The sequence below is a fragment of the Haemorhous mexicanus genome, chromosome 12 (genome assembly GCF_027477595.1).
Source record: "Haemorhous mexicanus isolate bHaeMex1 chromosome 12, bHaeMex1.pri, whole genome shotgun sequence".
NCBI classification, from domain to species: domain Eukaryota; kingdom Metazoa; phylum Chordata; class Aves; order Passeriformes; family Fringillidae; genus Haemorhous; species Haemorhous mexicanus.
Window position 1 is genome coordinate 6,710,209 of NC_082352.1, and position 23,064 is coordinate 6,733,272.

Sequence of the window (23,064 nt, forward strand, 5' to 3'; positions counted from 1 at the left end):
CGGCACATCCCCACTGGCCCTGCAGCTTCCAGGGAGTCTCCCGTGCCAGGCCAGGGCTCAGAATGCTGGGTCTGCCTTACTGATGCCAGAACAGCCCAGGCAGTGCAGGGAGAGGTTTTCATGCCATTGCTTTGCCAGCATTTCCTCAAAGGCCAGAGAGCTCCAGAGCAGAAGAGCTTTAGTGAACAAGCACTAAGCCCCTCCAGGCCCCTGGCCTCCAGGATGGGTCCATTTGACATGGATCCATCATCAGGTGGTAGGAGCTGAGTCAGAAATGTGCTCCCTGACCCTGGATCAGCTCCCACTGCCCCGACACCACCAGACCAAAGGGGGCTGAGCCCCACTGAGCCCAGGCTGTTTGTAGAAGGAGCACCCTTGGCCAGCACCTGCTTCTCTCCCTGTGTGGCAGTTGTCACCTTGCAGCTCTCAGTCTGTGGAAACACAACACAGTGCTGAGTGTCAGAAGGTGAGGACTTGGGCAACAAAGTCCTGTGCTACTGAGCCAGGTAGTTTGGTAATTGCCAAACTCTTTATGAGCTTTGTGCTTTCACTGAATGGATTTCTAAGCTCCTCCAGGAGCACGGGAAGGAAACCACAGAATCACAGTATGTTAAGGATGGAATGGACCTTAAAGATCATCTAGTCCTAAGGCCCCTGCCATGGGCAGGGACACCTCCCCTAGACCAGGTAGCTCCAAGCCCCATCCAGCCTGGCTTTGAACATTTGCAGGGCTGCAACCTCCACAACTTCCCTGGGGAACCTGCTCCAGTGTCTCACCATCCTCACAGTAAAAAATTTCTTCCTAATATCTAACCTAAATTTCCTTTCTTTCAATTTCTACCCATTACTCCTTGGCCTGTAATTACAGGACACCAGAGATGTTTTAAACTCAGCAAACTGGTGGCTCAAATTGGAAGCCAGCCCAAGGAAAGGGTTAGAAATTAGAAGTCAGCCCCAAGGGATATCTCCTGAGGGCAGAGAAGGGTCCATATCTTCTCCTGCAGCATCAGGAGCTGGTTGCATCCAGCTCAGAGTCAGGGACTAGCACTGAGGCAGCCTGGAAAATCCAGTGTACAGAGGGAATGATTGTACTGAAATGGACCTCTCTCCCCAGGCCATGAGAACAGGCTGCCCCTGTGCCTCAGAGGGGAAGGACAAGGACCCTTGGTTGAACTCAGCCCTCCTGCACTGTACCTTGGGAATATTTTTATTGACACCTCCTATGTCTATGAGGTGAGCAGCAGGGCTTGGGATGGATCCTGATGGCTCCTGAGGCAGCAGCAAGCCTGCTGGAGCTGTGGAATTCCTGCCAACCTGGGCAGTTGTGAGCAGGGAATATTTGATGTACTGGTCAAATCTGGGGGGTCAGAAAGGTGGGTCTGTTGTTCATGAAGCCCCCAGTCCCTGCTTTTGGGCAGCCTTCCTTAGGGATCAGCTGGGAGGCTTCCTGCAAAGCAGCCCCTTGGCTCATGGAACCAACACTGGGTGAAAAAGCTGCATGTTCAGAGGCTTTTGTGGCAGTGCCAGACACAAGGCACCTTTGGACTGGGCTGTTCAGAAGCAGCTGGAACAAACTGGCTGCCTTTGAGCTTCAGTGCACTGAAAACAGCTTCCAGTCAAGTGTCCCTGCTTATTCCTGGAAGCCACAGGAAAGCCATCAGCCTCCTGCATCAGTGCTGGCCCTTGCTAAGGGCTTGGGAGTTCTCTCCCTTGCTGACCTCACCAGACTTCAGCCTGGGTGCATCTCTGGCTCTAGAAAGAGAAAAGTGTTCCTGGGAATAAAGCAAAGGATTTTTCTACCCATTTTCCTTCCCCCCAGTAGTGTCAAGTTTGCAAAAAAATCATGAGAGAGCAACTGAACGAGGTATAAAATGAGGCACTGCATCATGCCAGACACTTTCAAAAGCTGGGGAAGGGAAAGACACGCTGAGTTTTCTTACCAAAAGATGGTGCTGTCTGTACATTTTGATGCTGATGCCTCATTATCAATGAATTGTTTTCATGGTATGGGAAAAGGTGAATGAGTAGATGGTGCTGTTGGAGCTGTGCTAACTGGGGCAGCAGCAGCTCTGGGGTGATTCACTATGCAGCTGCAATCAGCCCATGTTGCTCTCAGGGCCAGCTCTCAATGAGCTTGGTGATGCTGAGCAGAGGTGCACTGCTCTGTGTCCGTGGGACAACCCCAGGGTGACTGCAGTTCTGTGGAGTCACCACTGCTCTGCATGAAAACCCAAAGGCAGAACTTGTCCTGTTGTATCTTTTGACTTCTGCCATTCAGCAGCACAAAGCATCTTCTGCCTTTTCTGGGTCTTAATTGTATCATTAGACAATAACTCCCAAGAAGGGAAAATTCCACATGTATTTCCACTTTGCTTTCTTGCTGCTGCAGGTGAAACTGATTAACCAAGGAGCTCTTGATGCTCCCTTCACCTATATCCCTTCAACCACAAACGTGGATTTCTGCTTCAAGCTTGAGCCCGAGGAGGGCATCATTGCACCAGGTGGGACCCAGACTGTTCAGATCTCCTTCCATACCACCGTGTTGGAGTGGTTTGAGGAAGAATTCCAGTTCAGTGTGGCTGGATCTCCTACACCTGTGATCCTGACCATCACGTAAGGACCCTGGAAGCTTGGTGGGCACATCTGTAGCTGTCTCTGAGATATCCCCCACCTACCTCATTTTGGGGTCAAGCAGAGAAAAAAGGTTTTGCCTGAGGTCTGAATCTCTGTTTTGATCCTGGCAGTGCCTTAGTGTGAGGATGCCTCCTGCCCTGTGTGTGGTACCCAGGAGCTGGAGTGACTCCTCCCTGCAGAGATCTCCTTCTGCCTTGGCTCATGGCAGGCAGTGGGATGGATCAACTGTGGGCAGTAGCTGCCCTGGGATTTCCCACCTGAACACCCAGCAAAGCCCCCAGGGCTTTGGAGATGGGCCAGCCTGGGTCATTCTGCACCAGCAGCAGTGTTTTTAAAAACTTCTGTTAATAACTCATGCCAGATGGGCAGCAGCAGCCTCAGCTTACCTTTGCCAGCCCTGCTGTGGGGGACAAGCTGTGCTCCCAGCTCCTGTGCACAGAGTGCTCTGGTACCTCCTTTCCACAGCCAGCAAAGGGCTGATGTGTGAGGCAGGGAACTGTGCAGCAGGAACTGTCCCAAGGACTGGGGAATCCTCCCACGGGCTGGTGCCATGGCAAGAGACAATCCTGGCCCAGCAGAAGGGAGAAGGGGTGGTAATAGGGGAGGTAGAGCTCAGTCCTCAGGACCACAGCAGCATGATTGTCCCTGCTAGCCTGAGCCATGTGCTGCTAGGACAAGGTAGTGGAAGCAGGAGAGCTGATGCTGGCTGCTCTGGAGCTTTGGAGCTGGGCTGCTGCTGTTGGGGAGGCACTGGCTCAAGGCAGTAAAGAAATGAAAGCAGTCTGCACTGAATTATACCAATAAGATAAGGGAGATGGATAAAAAGGAACAAGGAAGTTCTTACTTAGCAAGAGAAAAGGGTGAGTAGGTCTGCCCATGGTGGAGAAACAATGATGCTGGCTTTGTTTTTGGAGGAAAAGTGCTGCTTTTTTATTTTGGAAATCAAGAGGGAACCTTTCACCATCAAATAATTGATTCTCCTCTATCCCTCACCCAAACTGGTCATGGGGTGTTTCTGCATAAGCACCTTTCTCCTTGGACAAGGGCAGGTGTCTCTTGTTGAGATGTGCAGAGTAGAGCCAGGGCAGTCCTGTGAACACAACAGAAGGCCCAGGTCACTGCTCCTTGATTTTGAACCAAAAGGCAGAGTGAGCATTGATTGGCAGCAACCATGAAATCAACTCGTGAGTGTTGTGCAGCTCCAAGTGCTGATTTCAGTGGGTGTTGGTGACTTTTGGAGTCTGTCTGCTGAGTTCAAGGACAGCTGAGGTGCTGTGCTAGATTCAGGACACCCTGGTTTGGTTGTTGAAGCTGTTGCTCTTGGCTGTGCCAGCTGGTGCACTGCTGACAAGCTGGTCCTCTCCTCTGGGATTCATCTGTTCAGTGTGTAGAACTGTTGCTGCTCTTTCAGAGGATGTTTGGGGCTCCCCTGGGTTCATGTCTCAGAACTCTGTCTGTAATGATTGTGTGGGTCAAACTCTCCTGAGAAAGCTCCTCCATGGGAACAGCAGTTCCAGCTAAGTAGCAAGGCAGGGAACCTGTGGCTGGAAGGGCTGGTTACAGAAGTTTGTGGGGACGCCTTTATGTCCATCACATTGCAGATGGGGAAACTGAGGCACGGAGCCATGTCTGGGTGTGTGTTTGGGGTCCTTCATGGGACCACCAGCATCCCGGGGGTTCTCCCTCCTGCCCTGTGCCCAAAGCCCATCAGTGGCTGTTGGCTGCTGGCCACTTGGCTTTAGCTGCCTCCTGTGCACGGGGCCCTGTGCTGAGCTGTGTTTGTTGGAAACCCACGGTGCCCTGAGCCCAGGTTTTGTGCCCCCGAGCCACAACAGCTGGGCCTTTGCAATTCCTTTAACTGAGCCATTTCCTCCTCTGTCCACCCAGGGGCTGCGTCACTGGACCGAATTTGCACTTCGACCTCCATGAGCTCCACTTCGGGGTCATCGCCTTTGGTGAGTGTTCCCTGGGCTGGGACACAGGGTCAGGGATCTGTGCTTTCCAACAGAAAAGCATCCCTCACTCACGGTCTGCCACAGCAGCCTCTTCAGGGGGTGAACTCCAGGGCTGCTGGTGCCTCAGGTAGCATTTTGCCATTGTGAGATCAAATAGAGGCAAGGAATAGAAAGTCTGTATTTTCTGGTGACTCTGTCCTGCTCTAAAAGACAGATGTCTGCCAAGGAAGGTGGGAATCTTCCTGGAAAGGAAAGATGAGCCCCTCCCTCCAAATTATGATACCTTTGAAATTACAGGGCTCACAGGCAAAAAGATGGGAAAAGGAATAACAGTTCTTTCCTAGACTATATCAGGACAGCACAGACAAGGCAAGAACAGACGTTTCCCAGGTGCCAAGTCCCATTTTTCCCCTTTGGTGTAGTTACAATCACAGCAGGAGGAGCTGTGGGCTCTGGCAGGGCAGTGATCCCCTCCCAGCTGGGGAAGGGAAGGAGGAAGGGAAGGGAGGAAGGAAGGAAGGAAGGAAGGAAAGGAGGGAAGGAAAGGAAGAGGAAGTGGCGGAAGGAAGGAAGTGGCGGAAGGAAGGAAGTGGCGGAAGGAAGGAAGTGGCGGAAGGAAGTGGCGGAAGGAAGGAAGGAAGGAAGTGGCGGAAGGAAGGAAGTGGCGGAAGGAAGGAAGTGGCGGAAGGAAGGAAGCGGCGGAAGGAAGGAAGCGGCGGAAGGAAGGAAGTGGCGGAAGGAAGGAAGGAAGGAAGGAAATGCTCCTTTTGCAAATTCCCAAAGGGCAGGGGGATGCCGGCAGTGCAGAGCAGCAGCAGGCAGGAGCGGGCCAGGCAGGCAGGGTCGATGGCAGCGCTGAGCTGCAGCCAGGGCAGTCCTGGGGCCAAGCTCACAACCTCCCGCAGCAGCAGCGGCCGAGCTTCGATCCCCAAGGGGGAGGAAGGGAAGCTCCGCTCCCTGCCCAGCCTCAGCTCCCACTGCACAGCCGCCCACGGCATCACGCCACAACTCCCAAAAAACCCCGGAGGGAAAAGCCCAGCCCCAGGGCCAAACCCCCCAAAACCCCTATCCCCCTTCCCAGACCAAGGGCATCACTCACTACGAAGCCTAAACCCATAACGGTGAAGTTCATGAGCTTTTTAAGGAAACTCATTGCCTTTCCTGAGCTGTTTCTTCCCCACCCTGCATCACCACGGGGGCACTTGTCAAGTTGGCTTTTGAAGAAATGAAACAAGAAAGGCACCAGATAGAAATATGACTCTGAAACAGGAGATTTATCCTGCTTAATCCAATTTCATTCCTAAGGTCTCTTCAGCTGAAGGCAGCTGTTGTATCTTTGCTTTTTTGTAACTGTTGATTGTTGTCTGCATGTGGTGACCTCAGTCTCATTTGAGGTTTTGACATCTGTGTTTGTCCTTTTTGTGCCTCTCTTGCTTCCCTGCTGGAGTCACTGCTGGAGCTGGCAGTGGTCACTTGGATGGGCACAGAGAAGCTCTGGGCTGCACCTGCAGTTGTTTTTTCTCCCCATCTGTGTTCCAGTGACTCTTGGTGGGCAGGCCCAGGGAGAAGTCTCCTCCCCACAGAGCTGGCCAGCCCAGCCAGGTGTGCACTGCTGAGCAGGTTGTGGCTGCTCTCTGGGCTCTGCAGGACATCCCCACCAAGAGTGGCTGTATCTCTGGCTTGCCAGGATGGAAAGCAAATCTCAGAGCTAAAGTGGGCTAAACCCTTGCAGGCAGCAATCACAGTGAGCAGCATGGCTGTGATGTCCCTGTTTGTTGGGTGAGTGGGACATGGTTCCTAATTGCTAATCTCAAAGCAGGGCTCGGGCTTGCCCCCAGCTGAGTGGGCTCTGAGCTGTCACGTGCTCAGGTGGTTTGGCCCAAACCAAGAGATGCCTTAAGGGTCCTGCAGAGACAAACTGCATTAGGGTGCTTTGTATCACGTTCTAGTTCCTGATTCCATCCTCACTTTTGCTGTAGCTTCTTCTCAATGATGACTCACTGTTTATATATCTTGAAGGCGGTGGGAGTGTTGGCAGACTTAACAGGGAATTTGACAGCTTGAATTCTCAGAGTAAATGCTCAGTCTGGGTGCACACTCATCACTGAGAGATAACTGGTGCTGGTTTGGGGCAGGTGAGGGAGCTCCTCCCCATCACAAAGAGAGAAGCTTGCAGTGTTCAGCAGGGCTAGGAGTGGGCATTTTCAAGGCTGCAGTCTGGAATCAGTGTCAAAGGGAACTAAGTGACGGTTAATTCCTCATGCAGCTTCTTGGTGAGCTGTAGTTCAGATAATAAAGAGCTAAACTCCAATCACACTTTCATCCTGCCAGGATATTCACACCAGGAGTCATGCCATAATGGGTGCCTAACTGGATATTTGTGTCCTTTCCCAGGCTTTCCCACCACCAAGAGTGTTCGCCTCACTAACAGCTCCGTGGCGCCCGTGACGTTCAAGCTCCGCATGTCACACGATGGCACGCAGCCATCTGTCAGCAGCTTTGATCTAATACGCAGACATAGTGACCCAGCCTGGAGGAGGGGAATTCATTTTTATGTGGAGCCAAAGGAGTTTACATTGAATCCCAGCCAAGGGACCATCCCCTCCCAGGGATACCAGGATATTGAGGTATGGGAAGAGTCCAGCCATAGACGCTTCAGCACCAGGGCTGGTACTTCCCTGGAGTGTGGGAGGGCTTTAGCTCTGGTGCCAGCTTTGAGCATGGTGGGAGGGAGAGATCTGCACTGGTGTGAGGCCTCTGCTAGCTGGCTTACTTGGGATGTTCCTCAAGGAGCACTGTTTTGTTTCCAAAATCATACACTGAGATCAATACCATATGGTCAAGTCCTGAAGCCATTCTTGTGTTTTTGAGAGCAATTTATTTGATTACAAGTGGGCAGAGCAAGGATGAGGGCAGAAGGTGGCTGTTAGAGATGCCACAAAGCAGATAGCTTTTGTTCTTGGTCTCTTTTTCTCTCTCCTGGGGAGACGAATGATTTGTATTCACTGCAGGGATCTCCAGCGGAGACAAAAAACTCTGCAGCCATGAACTGCCCAGCACCTGCTGGGCCACACTTTGCCCTCAGCTTCCTGCTGTAAAGCTGAACTCATTGTGTTCCAGTCAGATTTCCTCTGCATTTATGGCATTATAGTCACATGAAAAATTGGCCCCTTAATTTGAATATAGTGGTGTGTGGAGCTTTAGTCTAATGTTTTAATGTAGCTGACCTATGCTGTGATAGCGAGGTGTGTTTAACAAATCTGGTATTGCCGGAAGACTTTTGTTACTCTGAGACTTGTGCTCTACACATGGACCAGCAGAAGAATTAAGGCCAAATCCTCCCTCAAGAACTGAAGGATATCACATATGGGTAACGAGGTTTTGTAAGGAAGAATTTATTGTTCTTCTCTTCCACCAGGTGACCCTGTGCTCTAACAGCATGATGAGGTTCAAAAGGAGAATGCTGGTGGACCTGGAGGGTATTGGCGAGGGAGTGGCAGCACTGGTCATCAAAGCCAGGTACCAGCCCTTGCCTGGCCTCCCCCAGGCACTGCCTTGCAAAGGCTTTGCTGGCTGTAGCTGCCAAGAACGAGAGCTGTTTAATGGCCTCATGTTGTGCCAGCTGGACATGAGAACAGCAGCGCTTGGACAGCAGCCTGTGGTGAAAAGCACCCCTGCTCAGAGCCCAGCATGGTCCTGGGCCCTCTTCTAAAGGGACCAGGAATGATATCATTTATTGGTCTGGGTTTTGGTGCTTGAGATGGAACAAATTTCCCGAGGGCCTCTTCTCCTTCTTGCTGCAAGAGGTGGAGTTGTGCTGGTTGCAGCCACTGTTCACTGGTTTGGGACACACCAAGCAGCCTGCTGAGAGTCAGGGTCTGGTCCTGTTAATGAGGGCACATGGCAGTAGGGAAGTGGCTCCCAGCAAGAGTGGTGAGGGCAAGGTTGTATGAGAGGAAAGCAGCTCTTGATGTGGCAGGTCAGCTCTAGTTTTTCTCCTTCCCTGTGCTTCCCATTTTGAGCTTTAATGTTCTCAGAATTAACCCAAAAGTCGTTGTTGCTGCAGCAGAATTCCATCCTGCTGTGCTGCTGTGGGTGTCAGTTGAATGCCCAGAGGGATGCAGCTCCCTGGTGCTGTTCCCTGTCCCAGGCAGAGCCACCCAGTCAGTGCCTGGGCTGCCATTCTGTAAAGCAGGTGGAGCTGGGGCCAGTCAGTGCCTGGAGCTGTGAAGGACCGAGGGAGCTGCAGGGCCTGGCAGGGGGTGATCAGCCACTCTGGAGGGCAGCTGGTGTCTCGTGCCCTCCAAGGCTGGGGCCAACAGCCGAGTTCTCAGGCAGGGCAACAGCACCATGGGAGAGAAGGGAGTCATTTTTACTGAGACACTGGAGCTGTGTGTTCCTTGAGCCTTAGTGAGCACTGACCCTTGTTGGGAAGGCTCCCCCAGAGCTCGTGGATCACTGGGACTGTGACAGGAGTCCTTGCAAGCCTTCTTGGGTAAAGGAGGGGCTGAGGCAGCTGTGGCACAAAGTGCTCTGCCTGGGGCACTTGGCAGCCTCTGGGTGCTGCCTCTCAGGGTTTGCCCCTCCTTGACAAGACCTGTTTGAGTGGGAAGACTTAGAAGGCAATTGATCACTGTAGGGCTGTTAAATGTCCATTTGACAGTGAGAAATGTGTTATGCTTCTTTTCGCAATCTTTGGGGGTAAACATTCTCCATTCTCTCAGTATCTCTGATTCCCTTGGGGTCATCTCTTTGCCCAGATGTCTCGTTCCTAAGCTGCGTGTGTGCCCCCAAGTCCTGCCATACAGTAAGTGCCTCCTGAAGGCGCCGTACGAGAGGAAGCTCTTCGTTGTAAATTCCAGCGACCTTCCTGGCTGCTACGGGCTTATTCACCAGGTTTGGCATCACATCCACCTCCTCCTGTCAAATGTGATTGAGGAGATTATTAGGGGAAAAAAAGGTTTGGGTAAGACCTTGCTGGTTTCTATTCAGTCTTAAAGATCTGCTGAGAATGGGATCCTACCTGAATGTAAACTTTAGGAGGCAGTTTAACCTCCTGAGGAAACAGTTAATGTTCTACTCTAGTCTTCATGGTGTTTTCTTGTGGGAGATCTTAGAGGGTTGTGAAAAGCTGCTGCATCCACAGACACCAATGCCTGTGCTGGCAGCCTCCTTGCAGGATCCCCTGGGAATGCTAAGCCTATAATTCTTGCATCTTGTTTGTGCCTTTTACCTTTGTCCTGGGGATTTTTAAACATGTGTAAGTTGCTGTTGCGGTGGATCTTAAGGAGTCTAAAGTTTCTTCAGAGGTGCCTCTGAAGTTGCATTTCATTCTGTCCCTTCCAGAAACGCAAGGAGGGCTGTCCTGTGTTCTACTCCAGCCCCAAGCCCTGTGGGATTGTCCAGCCTCACAGCACAGCAGAGATCCCAGTTATAATTGAAGTGCAGACGTTGGGCGAGCATCGTACCAGGGTTCTCGTCGGTGTGTTTGGGGATGAGATAAACCCACGGGTGAGTGCAAGGGGAGCTGTGTGCCTGTGGGCAACTGCTCCTGGCTGGGTGCAAGGGGATAGGGATTCTTCTGGGGAAAACAGGCACAGGCTGCTGTGGAGAAGGACAGGAGGGATGGGTGGGACAAACAGCTCATGCCTTATAGGTGGTAATCTCAGTGTCTGACACAGAAGGTAGTTCATCTAAGCTGGAATCGAGGGTAGTTTTAGTTAATTAATCTTTAAAATGCTGTTAACTTGGGAAACATCTGTTTTAAAATGTCATCTCTCTGAGCACAAAAGAGCATGTCAGAAGACTTCTGGGAACCTTGAGCTTTCTGTAAAAGAAAGGAAAGGTGGCATTTGAAGAGTGGTTACAAGGATTTATATCAAAACATAAGGAAATGATGATGCCAAATTCCCTGGATGGCACCAAACATCTAAACCTGAGCCATTGTGGCACTGCTTGTAAATCAGTGAACAGGAAGGACAGGCAATGCAGGCTGTGCCAGGGAGCCTGAAGTCTGACAAAACAGTTGCTTTCAACTATCAGGCTGCTTACCTTAAAGAGGAGGGTTTCTCCCCACCAGAATAACCCGTTGTTTAACTGTCAGCCTGGTCTTAACTAGAGAATTCTTCATTTGGGCCAAAAATTTGTCATTTGAAAGGTTCTCTTACCTTAATCCTTTTTGATTTGGAGGTGAACATGTCATTTTCTTTTTCTTTTTCCCCAAAAGTCCAGCATTTCAGCTGGAGAGTGGTAGCTGTCCCTAAAGAAATAACTTGAGCAGGGTTGTGCTGTTTAAGCTTTTTTAGGTTTCCCTGTTGTAGTTTGTTTTGGGGTTTTTTTCTTAAATCTTTCTTGTCTGCTTCCTGGAACAGAGAATAGAATTACGGAGCTCTGGATTGCTGGCAAAAATCTACCCAAGTCCAAAGCAGATAGAGTTCGGCAGGATCCGAGCTCTGCAGCCGACTTCAAAAAGCTTTACCCTTTTCAGTGACTGTCTGATCCCTATAGACTTCAGGATGGAGATGGTGAGTATCTGTGGGGCTGTTTTCCAGGGAAATGGACTGGTCAGTAGCAGCCATGACTTGTTTTTTCTATGCAAGATTTCCATATTGCCCTGTGTGAGAGGAAGCAAAATACTCCAATATTCCATCTGAGTGAGGCAAGAGGAACCTGGCTCTGGAGTGGTTTTAGCTGGGACACCCCTCAGTGAAGTCAGGTGCAGAGATGTTGGAGCAGAAATTAATCTGGGTTGTGTTGACAAGTTCTCCCTAAATTTGATCTTTTGTCTTTAGCTGTGCATGTCACGTTTTGGAGCTCCGAGATCAAGAGAAACCTGTGGTCCTTTGCTCCCCAGAGCATGGATTTCACTGTGGTTTCCTTGTCCATCTCCATTTGCTTTGTGCCACACTGCTGTTAATAGTAGAGAGCAGGGTGTGAGGTCTGCCCTCAGACTGCTCGTGGGGAGGCAATTTTCACACCTCCTGTGGGTCAAGCCAGCTGGGCTGTCCACACAAAGACAAGTGTGGGGGTTGTGCACCCCTCCAGCCTGGGATCTCTGTGCTATTGAAGAGCATCTTTGGGGACCAGCTGCAGAGAAGGGCTGTTCAATATGTGGAGGCTGCATAAGGCAGAAGGAGCTGGGGCTGCTCCCCTGGCAGGGGGAGCAGGGCTGGTGCAGCCAGGAAAGGCTGGGCCTGGGGCTGGGTGGGATGTCTGCTGGAGGGGGAGATCTGTGAGGGGCTTGAGGTTTGTTCTTCTTCGTGCTGGGTGTGTTGAACTTGTGGAGCTGGTTAAAACCTGTACTAAGGACTTGTTTGTGTCTGTGGGTAAAGCATCAGGCCATGTGGGAGAGTCCAGCCACTGCCTCCTGGGCCAAGGAGGAGGGGTGTGAATTTTCCTCTTGCTGCTTTTCCAGCTGTTTGGGAGATAAATGTTACCCTAAAGTGAGGGATTTTCTTCCAGGGCAGCTTTTCCTGACTCCACAATGGAGTTCTGCTTTCAGCCTCTGCAGGGAGCAATGACCTTGGCTGGGTGGTCATGGTGTGTAAAGGTTGGGTTTCACATGCTCCTACCAGGGCTGGACCTGCAGAGCTGTGTCTGTACAGCTGTGCTGGTGCAAGGCCTTTCCTCCCTCCTTCGGGCAGCTTCTAGCTCTCTTGCCCAATCTGTGAAGTCCATGAGAAAGCAGATGACAAGAGTTCTTGGGAAGAGTGGGCCATGCCCACAGAGCACATGTTGTCCAGTTTTCTTTCTGCTTCCTGCTTTCCTGCTCTGCTCTAACCATTTGGAGGTGACTTTTCCAAAGCAGAGGGCACTGGGGCACCTCTCTACGGCTGATGATCGGTGGGGAGTGAGGGCTTCAGTCCTTCAGGGGATGTTGGGAAGCACTGATGGCCCCTTGGGAAAGAATAGTTTGGTGTTGGGGTTTTGCTCAACTGGTTTTGCAGAGATATTCTTCAGGCTCTCAGCAGTGTCCTCCAGGCATGTGGTTTCTGCAGTGGGATTTCAGCAGTCATGACTTCCTCTGGCCTTGAGCCTTTGTGAGAAGCCAAGAGAGAGAAAGCAGCTTTCCTTGGCCCACACTCCAGAGAAAGACTGGGGAAGGAACACTCTCCTGAGGTTATGTATCCCTTGGGTTGGGCAAAACGGGGTGAATTGGGTGAGTCCCTTAAAGGAGGGAGAAAATACAGGTTGTATGAGCTCTGCTGTTGCCCAGTACTGTAGCTGAACTTTAGGGAAAATAAGCCTTTAGGATTTTTATCCTCCCCTCTTTAGTCTTTCCTTTTCCTATATCCCACAAGACACCAGGGTGTATGGTTTCCATCCTAAATGCACATTATGTTTGTCTTACAGGCTTCCAAATCCCACTGCTTTGTTATTGAACCCAGTGAAGGAGTGATCCCTCCTAAGAGTGAGGTTTCTGTGACTGTCACAGCAACCCTGGATGACACTGTGCTTTTTGATGATGCTCTCGAGCTGTTCATTAGGAACAGCCTTTGGAACACCGTCTTTCTCCAGGCTTTGGGCTTTGGCACCACAATTGTCATAGACAGACCACTTGCCCCAGAGCTCAACTTGGGATACCAATTCAGGTAGGAGATCTCTCCACTCCTGCCTCTCGCCCTGTCTCAACAAGGAGCAGTTTTTCTGTAGTCCTTCAGGCAAGGTCTTCTTCAGTGTTTAAAGCCCTGACTCCTTCCCTGAAGGCAGAGATTCCTTTAGAAACACGTGATGGCCAGTTGAGAGTTGTTAGGCACCCTCAAAAGCCACTGAAATGGAAACCAGTTGCTAAATTGCCCCTGAATTGTCTTTAGTTCTAATGCACTGATGTCCTCACTTGATCAAGTAATGATCTCACAGGCTGCCCCAGAACAAAAGGTTCCTGAAATGGCACCGGGGTGAGGCGGTCCCTCCCTCCGTGTGGCTGAGGGACCAAGGGAAGATCCTTGCCCTTGCCCTTTCCCAGTGTCACCTCCCAGGAAAGCAGGGGCCCTGGGAACAAAGAGACAGGAGGGTGACAACCCCCACCAGGAAGGCAGGAGCCCACAGAGCAGTTCTGGAGGCAGAGCTGCCAGCAGAGTTTGCAAAGTTCACTGCCAAACAGTTTCTAATTGCAAAATGAAGTTTCTACCAATGGCTACCAGTGCAGAGCCAAGGCTGCTACAAACGAGAGAGGCTCTGCTCCCCTGGTGTCCTCTCCTGGAGCAGGCAGATGATTTTTACCAGCTGCTGGGATCATCCAGAAACTGCCTCTGAGCTGGCTTTTAGAAATGCCTGCAATCATACACACAAGGTCCCCAAGGGCAGCATCTCAAAGATTCACTTACAGTTTTGAGCACAGATTAATACAAAATACAGCAGCAGTATGAATCACCCCAGAACAAACATTTTGGGGGGAAACACCACGTCCAGTTAGCCTCACCTGGAAAATGTTACATTACCGTTGTAAACATATTTCTCTTTGCAATAATGACATCAGAAGGGCACCTTATCAGACACTACTTCTGGTCCACATTAAGAGCTGGAAATGAAGACAGTCTCCAAGCTATTAACACCTCAGATTGCTCACTGGGAGCAATCTGATGACCAGGGAAATAGCAGATTTTCCATCCTGCCTTCTATTCTAGCCTCGTTCCCTGTTTTCGTCGGTTCAAAGTAACAAACAAGGGCCGCCGTTACCATCAGCTCTTCTGGAGTGTGGAATGCTACAGCCCACCTGAGGAGGAGGGCCAGAGTGTCTCAGACCTCAGCAGCTCCCAGGATGATTCCCAGAGCCCTGAACGTGCCAGCCCCGTGTTTGGGCTGGAGCCAGTGTCTATGGGCCTGAAGCCAGGCCAGTCTGAGGACTTGGTGCTGCGAGGCTTCTCCCGCATCCCACAGGTGAGGTCCCCACCACGGGCTGAGCCTGGGGAGCCATCAGATCCCCTCCCCTGGGCTTGCTCCACAGTCCCTTGGCATTTGCCTGGGGAAATGAGCAGGGGCCTTCGCAAAACTGATTTAAGGCCACACGTTTCTGTGGCAGCATCAGTTGATTTCCTTGCTGGCCACCATCAGGCCAGCTAAGACTTTATTGTGATTGCACAGCTACCAAAACCCAGGGCTGATCCCAAAGCAGGGGTGGAAGGAAATATTGCTCTTTTGGGGCAAGCAGTGTTGCACACTGAGTCAGCAAAGAAGGGCAGAGAAATAAGTTACACTTAGACTAGGAGCTGGAAAAGAAAGTGAATTAAACAAGAGCCAAGTGGTTTATCTGGGGTGAGCACGGAGTAAAACAAAAGCCATGTCAGGGGAGGGGGTTTCTCACAAGTGCCTTCTGTGGTGGTTGGGGTGCAGCGTTACAGACAATTGAGCACAGGAAGAAAAGGGGGCAGTGACTGTAACTGTGGCAGGAATAGGGCCCGTGGTGGGTGCAGAGCCAATGCAGGGCATTTGCAGGGTGCCCTGCCACTACCCACTGGTGACAAGTGACTCTTGCTTGCAGGAGGTGCAGGATTATGTGTTTTGTGAAGCTGTCATTGGGACAACCCTCGAGAGGGAGAAGATAATAGAAACAGTCATTACCTGTGAGTTTATTCACCCCTCTATAGAAGTATCACACAGACAATTCTCTTTCCGGGTGGACAAGGTAAGTCTGGCTTGCATCCTGGCATTTAACAGCATGGCTGAGGGGGGTGTGTGCTTGTGTTAAAGCCCCTCTTTACCCTTCCTGAGGCACTTTGTAAAGTGAGTGAAGATGCTTTTAGAGATGAGACTGGTATTTGACTTCCCCAAAGTAAAATTGCAGTTAGAGCTGCGCTGCCAGGAGATGGTGGCCACTTCCAGAGAAATGCCACTTTCTCTGCTCACTGTAAAAGGAGGCTTTTGAGGATCCTCCAAGGCATGGTGATGTCTGTACACTGATGCTGTAGGGAAGCTGGGAAAACTGGAGATTCCTGTGAATTCCTCGGGCTGACAAGGAAAAACCCAACATCTCCTGTGTCTCTTTGCCTTCTCTGCTGTTGGCAGGGATGCTTTATAGTATAGCTCTATGGTACAGCTCTGTGCATTTCCCTAAGCCTCCTCTGCTTTTCAAAGGGCCCCCAGACATCCTGTAACTGCAGTGATGATTAGACTGAGGCAGAGCAGGTGCCCTTTAGCCTCTGGATCCCAACTCCAGCATCATCTTTCTGTCTCCTGCAAGTTGTCTGAAAAAGAGAAGATGGTTAATGATTTGGTTTCTGTAGTTTTGGGCCTCTCCTCTGGTTCCCAGGCTTCCAGGGAAGTACAGAATCCCTGGAAGAGGCAGTTCAGATGTAATTTAGAAGCTCTCCCTGATTCTGCCTGGGTTTTGCTCGATGCCACACACACAAACTGATTTATTGCATACTATGGCACAGCACCTGTTTGGTATCAGCACATGCAGAAGTCGTTTCCCAAAGTCTCTGGTTTCTCTAAACCATGCAGGAAGCCCAGCACAATGCATAGACAGGAAGGAAGAGCCCAAGCTGATCAGAGCTTTGAGACCACAGACACCTTGTCCCTGTAGCAGGGGCTGCAGGACACATGTTGCAGACAAACTGCTTTTTGAGGCTGCTAGAGCCAGGAAGGTTGTGAGAAATGACTGTGAGTGAAGATCCTCTAGTGCTGTTCTGCCCAATAGAGAGACAAAACTGGAGACAAATGGTCTGGATTCACTTTCTGCTTTAGATCTTGTTCAGCAGCCACCTCCTCTCAGGAGCCTATTCTCTCATCTGTACTTGGGAGTGTTTCCCTGCCCTCCAGAGGATGCTGTGGTTTCTAAACATGAAAAGCATCTGCTATAAAGAAAAATCTTATGAAAGGGTAGAAACAAATAGAAATGGTAAATAGAAATGTATGCACTTCTGGGGCTGAAAAATGTGAGCTGCAGCAGAAGCAGAAGGAGGTCTGTGGCTAGTTGAGGCTGGTTTTCCTTATCTGTTTTTCCTTGTCTCCTGTTTCCATAGAAACCCAGTGATGTCCTGACACTGCAGTACCAGCCTTTGGCTGTAAAAAACACCTGCCTGCTGCCACTGGACCTTATGCTGGATTTGGAGCAGCAGCCATTCCTGGTCTGTGATGGGAACAAAGAGCCCCTCCCAGATGGCCAGGTGAGCAGCCCTGGGCTCCTCCAGTGGGGTCTGAAGAGGAGGGATGTGGTGGTGCCTTTCTGTTGGGAGTTCCTTGAGTCAAGAAGTTTATTCTGTAGCAGCAGCAGTGGGCTGGCCTGAGCTGAATCAGCAAAGCTGCTGAAGGAATCGCAATCTTATCTGAATTGAGAAGATCCATCCTGGCTTTAAGGCACAGGGAGAAGGGAGCAGGCAGCTGGGTCTGGGTGAGCCATGCAGTAAAGGTGTCTCTTGGAAAGCATGCCAGCTCTCCAGCAGCCACCCCCTTGTATTGGGGCTGAGCACAGAAATGGGAGCCTGAGGGAATCCTGGACTGGACTGGGGTGCCTGCAGTCAGACCCCTGCTGTAGAGAAATGAACCATGAACTGAGAAGCCCACGCTGGGGTCACTCTGAGCATTTACTGTTTCATGCTGTCAGACCTTGGGACATCATGCCATAGGTGATTAATTACTGCTCATGTCCTTGCAGCCTGTGAGAGTGGATGTATGGGAGACCTGTCATCTCTACATCGCATTTGACCCAGCTTATGAACTGGATTTTAAGAGCTGGAAAAAAGAGAAGGTTCTGAAGATAGAGATGGTCAGGGGCCATCCTTTTGTGGAGTACATAACCCTTCAGGGAGAAGTCAACTTCCCAAATCTCCAAATCCAGCCCAGCACCCTAAAGTTTGGCTGCATCGAGGCTGGCACTGAAGAAGTGCGTTTTCTGGAGATGACCAACTGCAGCCTGCTTCCCGTGGAGTACCACTGGACATTCCATTCTGACAGCCAGGTGACCATGTTGAGGTATGTGCACCTTTGCCCTCTCCTTGAAGCTCTTTTTGCTGGTGTCCTGTTTGTACTTGGCAAAGAACAAAGCTCTTTGCCTGGGATCTGACAAATAACACTGACCAGCTGTGCTCAGGCTGGATGCTCAGGGAATAGGTTTTCCACCACTTTGGTGCTGCAGAGCCCCCACTGTGGTTTCCCCTGGGAAGGAAAGCTGGGGTGAAAGCTGCTTTCTCAGACCTCTGTGGCCTGAGGCAATGTCCACCTTGATGAAGGGCTCCTAGTCCCAGCTCCCACAGTGCTGCTGGAGGCCTTTCTGGCCCCTCTGCTTTGGGATGGGTCCTCTCTGCAGGGGCTGCTCTCTGCTCCTTGCCTTCCTCCCTTGCGTTGTGCTGGAGGATGCCCAGAAAGTCCCAAGACCAGACAAAGGGCCTTTAGCACCAGGGTTCCTGCTGAACATCCTGTTACCTTTCCTTCTTTGCTGAGACAACTCCTTTAGTGCCAGGACGATTTCTTTCCCAGGGGTCAGCTTTCAGTGGACACCTTGGAGTCCTCACTCCCTTTTTTTGTGACACTTGTTACTCATTTTGACTTTTCCACCCTGCAACATGTCCCTTATGGGTTCTGAATATCTTGATAACAGGACTTGTTCACCACATCATCTCCTATCCCTGCCTCCCAGAGTTTCTACTTTAGAGTGAAAAATGTCGTTGTCTGGGCACCATGGTCCTGGGAAGTTGCCTCAAACCATTCCTTCAACTAAAGACACTGGAGTAGATGATCAGGGATCTCTTGGGGATTATGATGAGAGAGCCAGAAAAGAAACCCAGCCATAGATAACAAGCTACAAAGCCAAAGACAGTGATTCTTTGGGGAGCAGGTCATTCCAGGCCCTGAATGCCTGTCTGGGAATGGAGCATCCAGGTGGTATTTGACTGTGGGGAGCACTTGCAGCTCAGCAGGCTGACAGGCAGGCATGGCTTGACTGTGTCCCTCACGTGGCATTAGAAACACAAGCAGAGTTACCCTGAGCACCTGGTTCAATTTAAAATGGGGAATGTGACCTGAGTCACCTGGGAGGGTTGGAAAATGTCACCCAACCCCCCAACAGTGTCAGGGAAACATTCCTGATAAATCCCTGGTGGAGCTGCAGAGTTTCTGGTGTTGGGCACTGTGGGGCTGTGCTGGCTGGGCACTGGCTGGGTCTGCCCCTCGGTGCCTCAAATCTCATCTTTTTGCTTGCCTTCTCTGTCTTTTCCTCTCCCACTGTGCTTTTTGCATCCCCTCAAGGTATTAATCCCTATCCTCTGTAGTTCCTCAATGTAAGCAGTTGCAGCTGCTGCAGCACCTCAGTGTCATCCCAGGGCTGCCTTTAGAACAGAGCTGCTCCAGCCTGGATTGGGAAGGCTGGATCAAACCATTTTTCAGTTCAACGTGCCAGCACCTAGCCAGGGGCTGTATCCTGACCAGGAGCTGCTTGTGCAGGTGTCCCTCCCTCTCACTGCAGGTCCCTGTTCATAGTTCTCTTATTTTCCAGAGATGAGCTTTACCCACCTAAATTCAAACCCCAACCACCAAAGGGGAAGATAACCTATATGGATCGCATGGCAACTCGATTGAGACACTTCAAGATGAGAAAGGAGGAGGCAGACAAAACCCTGAGAAAAGTGCAGGATTTTACCCAATGTTTTAGAGGAGAGGTAGATATTTTTGTACATCTACTGCTTGTGTTGCCTCCCCAGCCTGCCAGCACCAAGTCATGCTCGTGCTGACCTCCCTTTTTGCTGCCGTGCTGTCCTGTGCCCTGACAGTGGGCTGGGCAGCAGGGCCAGTGGCTGGACATGGGGTGAGTGGGAGGGAGAAACAGGAGAGTTTTCCTTGGAGATGCTCACTCAGGTCCTACAGCCCTGTGTTGAGTGTGGGATTTTTTGCCTTGTTTGCTTCCCAATGTAAGATGAGGCTTTTATCTGCATCATCATGGTAAGACTCCAGCTTCCTTCCCAGAGCAAGCTGGGATGAGTCCTGATCTCCATGGAGCCTCTTCCCAAGCCAGCCAGACTGCCTGTGTGCAGGGCTCTGCTTTCACCCCAGAGCTGCTATTGCACTGCTGGCCCTGAAGCTGTCTTACAAGCAGAGACTTTGCAAAGTGGCTGTGTCTTCCTCCTAGCACAGAAAATGGTTTGTTTTTCAGGTGCCACCACAAATTCCTGAAACCCCTCGCCTCCAAGTGGGGTTTGAGGGAATCCAGTGCTCCATGGACGTCCCACACACTCGCCTCGAAGTGGAGGAGGTAAGAGGGAATCTGTCTCACTTGCACATTGTCAGTGTGGCAAGCAGGGCTGGAGCTCCCAGTGCCACTGGTGGCCCTCAGCATTGGCCACAGAGGGGCCTCCCATCCCTCCAGGCCCAGCACAAAGTGCTGCTGAAGCAACTGGTAGTTGGAGAGGCCGTGCAGGACACAATGTAGGGCTCCCAAGGACGCTGTGCAGCACCCATGGAGGGCACTGCTCCCCCTGGAACTCCTCAGGTGGTCCGTAGGACATATTTGCAGGAGCTTTTGCTGTAGCACCTTGAGAAAGCAGCATTTAAATCCGAGAGAGAGGGGAAGAGCCTCAGGAGTCAGATGAGCTGGGCTAGACTCCTTCACTCAGCTCCAAGAGCTCTCACTCTGAGTCTCCTCCTTTTCTAAAAGCAGTAAGAAATGCTTTTTAAACTTTTTAAAGGCAAGAGAGAATTTCTACTGCCAAGAGGCATCGCAGTTCACTTTAATGTAATGTATTAATTAATGCATTGACCCATGAGTATGGGAGAAGATTTTCTCCATGGGCCCTTTCTCCATAGTCAGTGGCATGGATGCAGGATGATTCTGGCAGTGTTTGGGGAATAGGCCCCTCCAGGTACAGCTGCACTTTGCTCCAAGATGCTCTTCTGCATCCATTTCTATGCTCAACACCTCAATCTCTCCTGTCTTCCGCCAGGCTTTCAGTATCGTGCCACTGTCAGGTGTGCTGCAGCCAGGAGAGATCCAGCAGGTCTCCTTCACCTTCTCTGGCCACATCAACACCATCTCTGATGTCATGGCACTGTGCCACGTGGAGGGAGGCCCCACCTATGAGGTGGTGGTGACCGGGGAGATCTCCCGTGTCAGCTACTCCCTGAGCCCCCGGGAGATCAACTGTGGCTTACAGGTAGCACACACATCCCCTGGCACAGCTCCTTGCCTTGGCACCACGGCCAGCGGGTTCCTGCCCACCTCGCTCCAGGGCTCCCTTCCCTTCCCAGCCCCTTTGTTGGCTCTGGGGCTTGGAAGTACAACCTTTGGGGGACACATCTGGCATCCAAGCTGGTTTAAAATGGCCATCTCCAACCCTCTCCACAATGCTGGGAATGCCTCTTTTTCAGGGTACCTGACACTGCCTCCTGGGGCAGGCAGGGTCCCAGTGGGGCTGCTCTGAGGGATGTGTCCCTGAGACATCCTTCTGCTGATCCACTCCTAAAGCCTGACCTCCAAGGAGATGCTCTTGTCTAAAGCTCTTGCTTAATCCACACAATAATCAAGGGAAGAAGTTGGGCTTCCTGTCACTACAATTGGAGAGACTGTCCCAGCATAATCCCCACTTCACTCTTTTCCAGTTGAAAGCCCACAGATGTTTCCAGCTGCTGGCCCTGTCTGTGTTGCCCTGGGTGACTCCCTTGTTGCATGTGTGTTGTTTGCCAATACTTGCATGCAGGTGCCTTTTCTTCTGGAATGCCTCAGTGCTGTCTCTGTTTCTCCTGGCTGTTGGTGACCCCTCAGAGTGCAGAGGGCCTGTGTCCCCTGCCTCATTTATTGCTGGCCCTCACATGGTTGTTACCACACCTCTGTGTGCTGCCAGAGCTCCCTGGTCCTGTGCAGGTGCCCTGTGCCTGGGGCTTCCCCAGGTTCCCAAGTGCCCTTATCTCCTCCCTGGTGCCTGCTCCCATGATGTGTCTGCTTTCAGCCCCAGGAGAGAGGAAGGAGATTCCCAGCAGCAGCCCTGGGTCTGTAACTTCCCTCTCCTGTGCCTTCTCTCCAGATGTTTAATGAAGTTTGTCACAGCAAGGTCACCCTGGCAAACTGTGGAAAGATTGAATTCAGCTGGGTGCTAAACCCTAGCCCTGAAGACAAGCATCTGCCTGGTGTGTTTCTGGTCAACCCCACCACTGTAAGTAGCACAAGTGACTGACCCCAGCCCTGTGTCAGGTGGCCCAGGAGAGTGTTAAAGGGAAAAAAAAGGGGGGATGGGTAAGGGGGACAGAAGTCAGAGGGGAAAACCCCAAACCCAGCCATGAGAGAGAAGGGCTGTAAGCATTTCTGCTGGGGCCAGAGAAGATCAGACAAGTCTCTCCTGGCAGACTCCCCCATGGCCTTGGCTGGCGGGTGGCTCTGCTGTCACAGGGCAGACACCGGCAGGCAGCACAGGTGTGTGGGTCACTGTCTGTCCTGCTGTCAGGGGAGCAGAGGAGAATTCTTTTTGACAGATTTCTCAGATGAAAATAAGGCACAAACGCAGCAAGTATTGTATCTGAAAACTGTTTATTGATAAAGAGAGGGCATGGTCCTGACCAGAGGGGGGATAGAAAAGAGAGCAGAGAGAGAAAATGAGAAATGGAGAGAGCGACAGAGGACAGGGACAGAGCGTCACCGCTAGAGCCCTGGGGCGCTCTGTCGGGTCCTGCTTGGCACATGGAGCCTGTGCAGTTGTCCTAGTCCTGGTCATTTGTAACTTTTCAACACATTCAATGGGTTTCCATTTCTTCATTGGTTAAATGTTAATATTGCAACAACTCTTCACCAACATTGGTATCGCAACACAACATTCTCATTAAAAGAACTCTAAAATTTAGCAAAACTTCTTTTACAAAAGTCAGCATTATAAAACACATAGCATTTAACAATTGTGAAAGCCAATACTGTAATATATTTATCATGAAGGTGATGTGGTCTGATGGTTTCTTCTAGATGAGAACCATCTAGAAGCCATCCGAGCCATTCCCCATCAAACACTCTGATACATTTCCTCCCTCTTTTCCTGTCCCTGCAGGGCTCCATTGCACCTGGCAAGAAGCGAGTGCTGAAATTCTCTTACATGCCAGGATTACCAGGAGCCTTCAGCAGGACTTATCAGCTTAAAGTGGATGACCTGGACCCAGAAAATATCTGCCTGAAAGGAGAAGCATCTTTTCCCATGATCAGTATGAACCTGCCCTGGAACATCAAAGGTGGGCACTGCCTGTCTGCCCCCAGGAAGGGCCCCTCTGGTTTTGTTCCCTACCATATACCCATAGGGCAGCTCATGCTCACCTCCACTGAGCCTGGAGGGTTGCAGGACTCCCAGACCAACTCAAGCTTCATGAGTCTTGAGCAGAGGATCCCATGTGGGCTTTGTCCCAGGAAGCAACATGCAGAGCCTGCCAGCACATCTGGCAGGGTCCTGAAAGACTTGGGAAAGCTGTAAGAGAGGCTGGCAGGGCTTCTGGCAGGGTTGGATGTGTGTGACATTGCAGGCAATGAGATTCAGAGGGCAACAGCAGCATCCACTTTCCATAGATGGCTTGAGGG

At 51.1% G+C, this 23,064-nt stretch overlaps 1 protein-coding gene across 1 annotated transcript in view; it reads left to right on the forward strand.

Annotated features, from left to right (window-relative positions):
* LOC132333008 (hydrocephalus-inducing protein-like) overlaps window positions 1-23,064 on the forward strand; it is a 69,601-nt gene that overhangs the window by 17,116 nt on the left and 29,421 nt on the right. Inside the window, exons 9-26 of the mRNA XM_059857735.1 lie at window positions 1,115-1,233; window positions 2,390-2,613; window positions 4,522-4,589; window positions 6,984-7,216; window positions 8,008-8,108; window positions 9,350-9,485; window positions 9,936-10,100; window positions 10,961-11,113; window positions 12,942-13,180; window positions 14,216-14,468; window positions 15,070-15,213; window positions 16,553-16,696; window positions 17,185-17,501; window positions 19,021-19,150; window positions 19,675-19,773; window positions 20,462-20,671; window positions 21,539-21,667; window positions 22,547-22,724. Coding sequence (XP_059713718.1) covers window positions 1,115-1,233; window positions 2,390-2,613; window positions 4,522-4,589; window positions 6,984-7,216; window positions 8,008-8,108; window positions 9,350-9,485; window positions 9,936-10,100; window positions 10,961-11,113; window positions 12,942-13,180; window positions 14,216-14,468; window positions 15,070-15,213; window positions 16,553-16,696; window positions 17,185-17,501; window positions 19,021-19,150; window positions 19,675-19,773; window positions 20,462-20,671; window positions 21,539-21,667; window positions 22,547-22,724 — 3,042 coding nt within the window. The remainder of the gene's footprint in view (window positions 1-1,114; window positions 1,234-2,389; window positions 2,614-4,521; window positions 4,590-6,983; window positions 7,217-8,007; window positions 8,109-9,349; window positions 9,486-9,935; window positions 10,101-10,960; window positions 11,114-12,941; window positions 13,181-14,215; window positions 14,469-15,069; window positions 15,214-16,552; window positions 16,697-17,184; window positions 17,502-19,020; window positions 19,151-19,674; window positions 19,774-20,461; window positions 20,672-21,538; window positions 21,668-22,546; window positions 22,725-23,064) is intronic.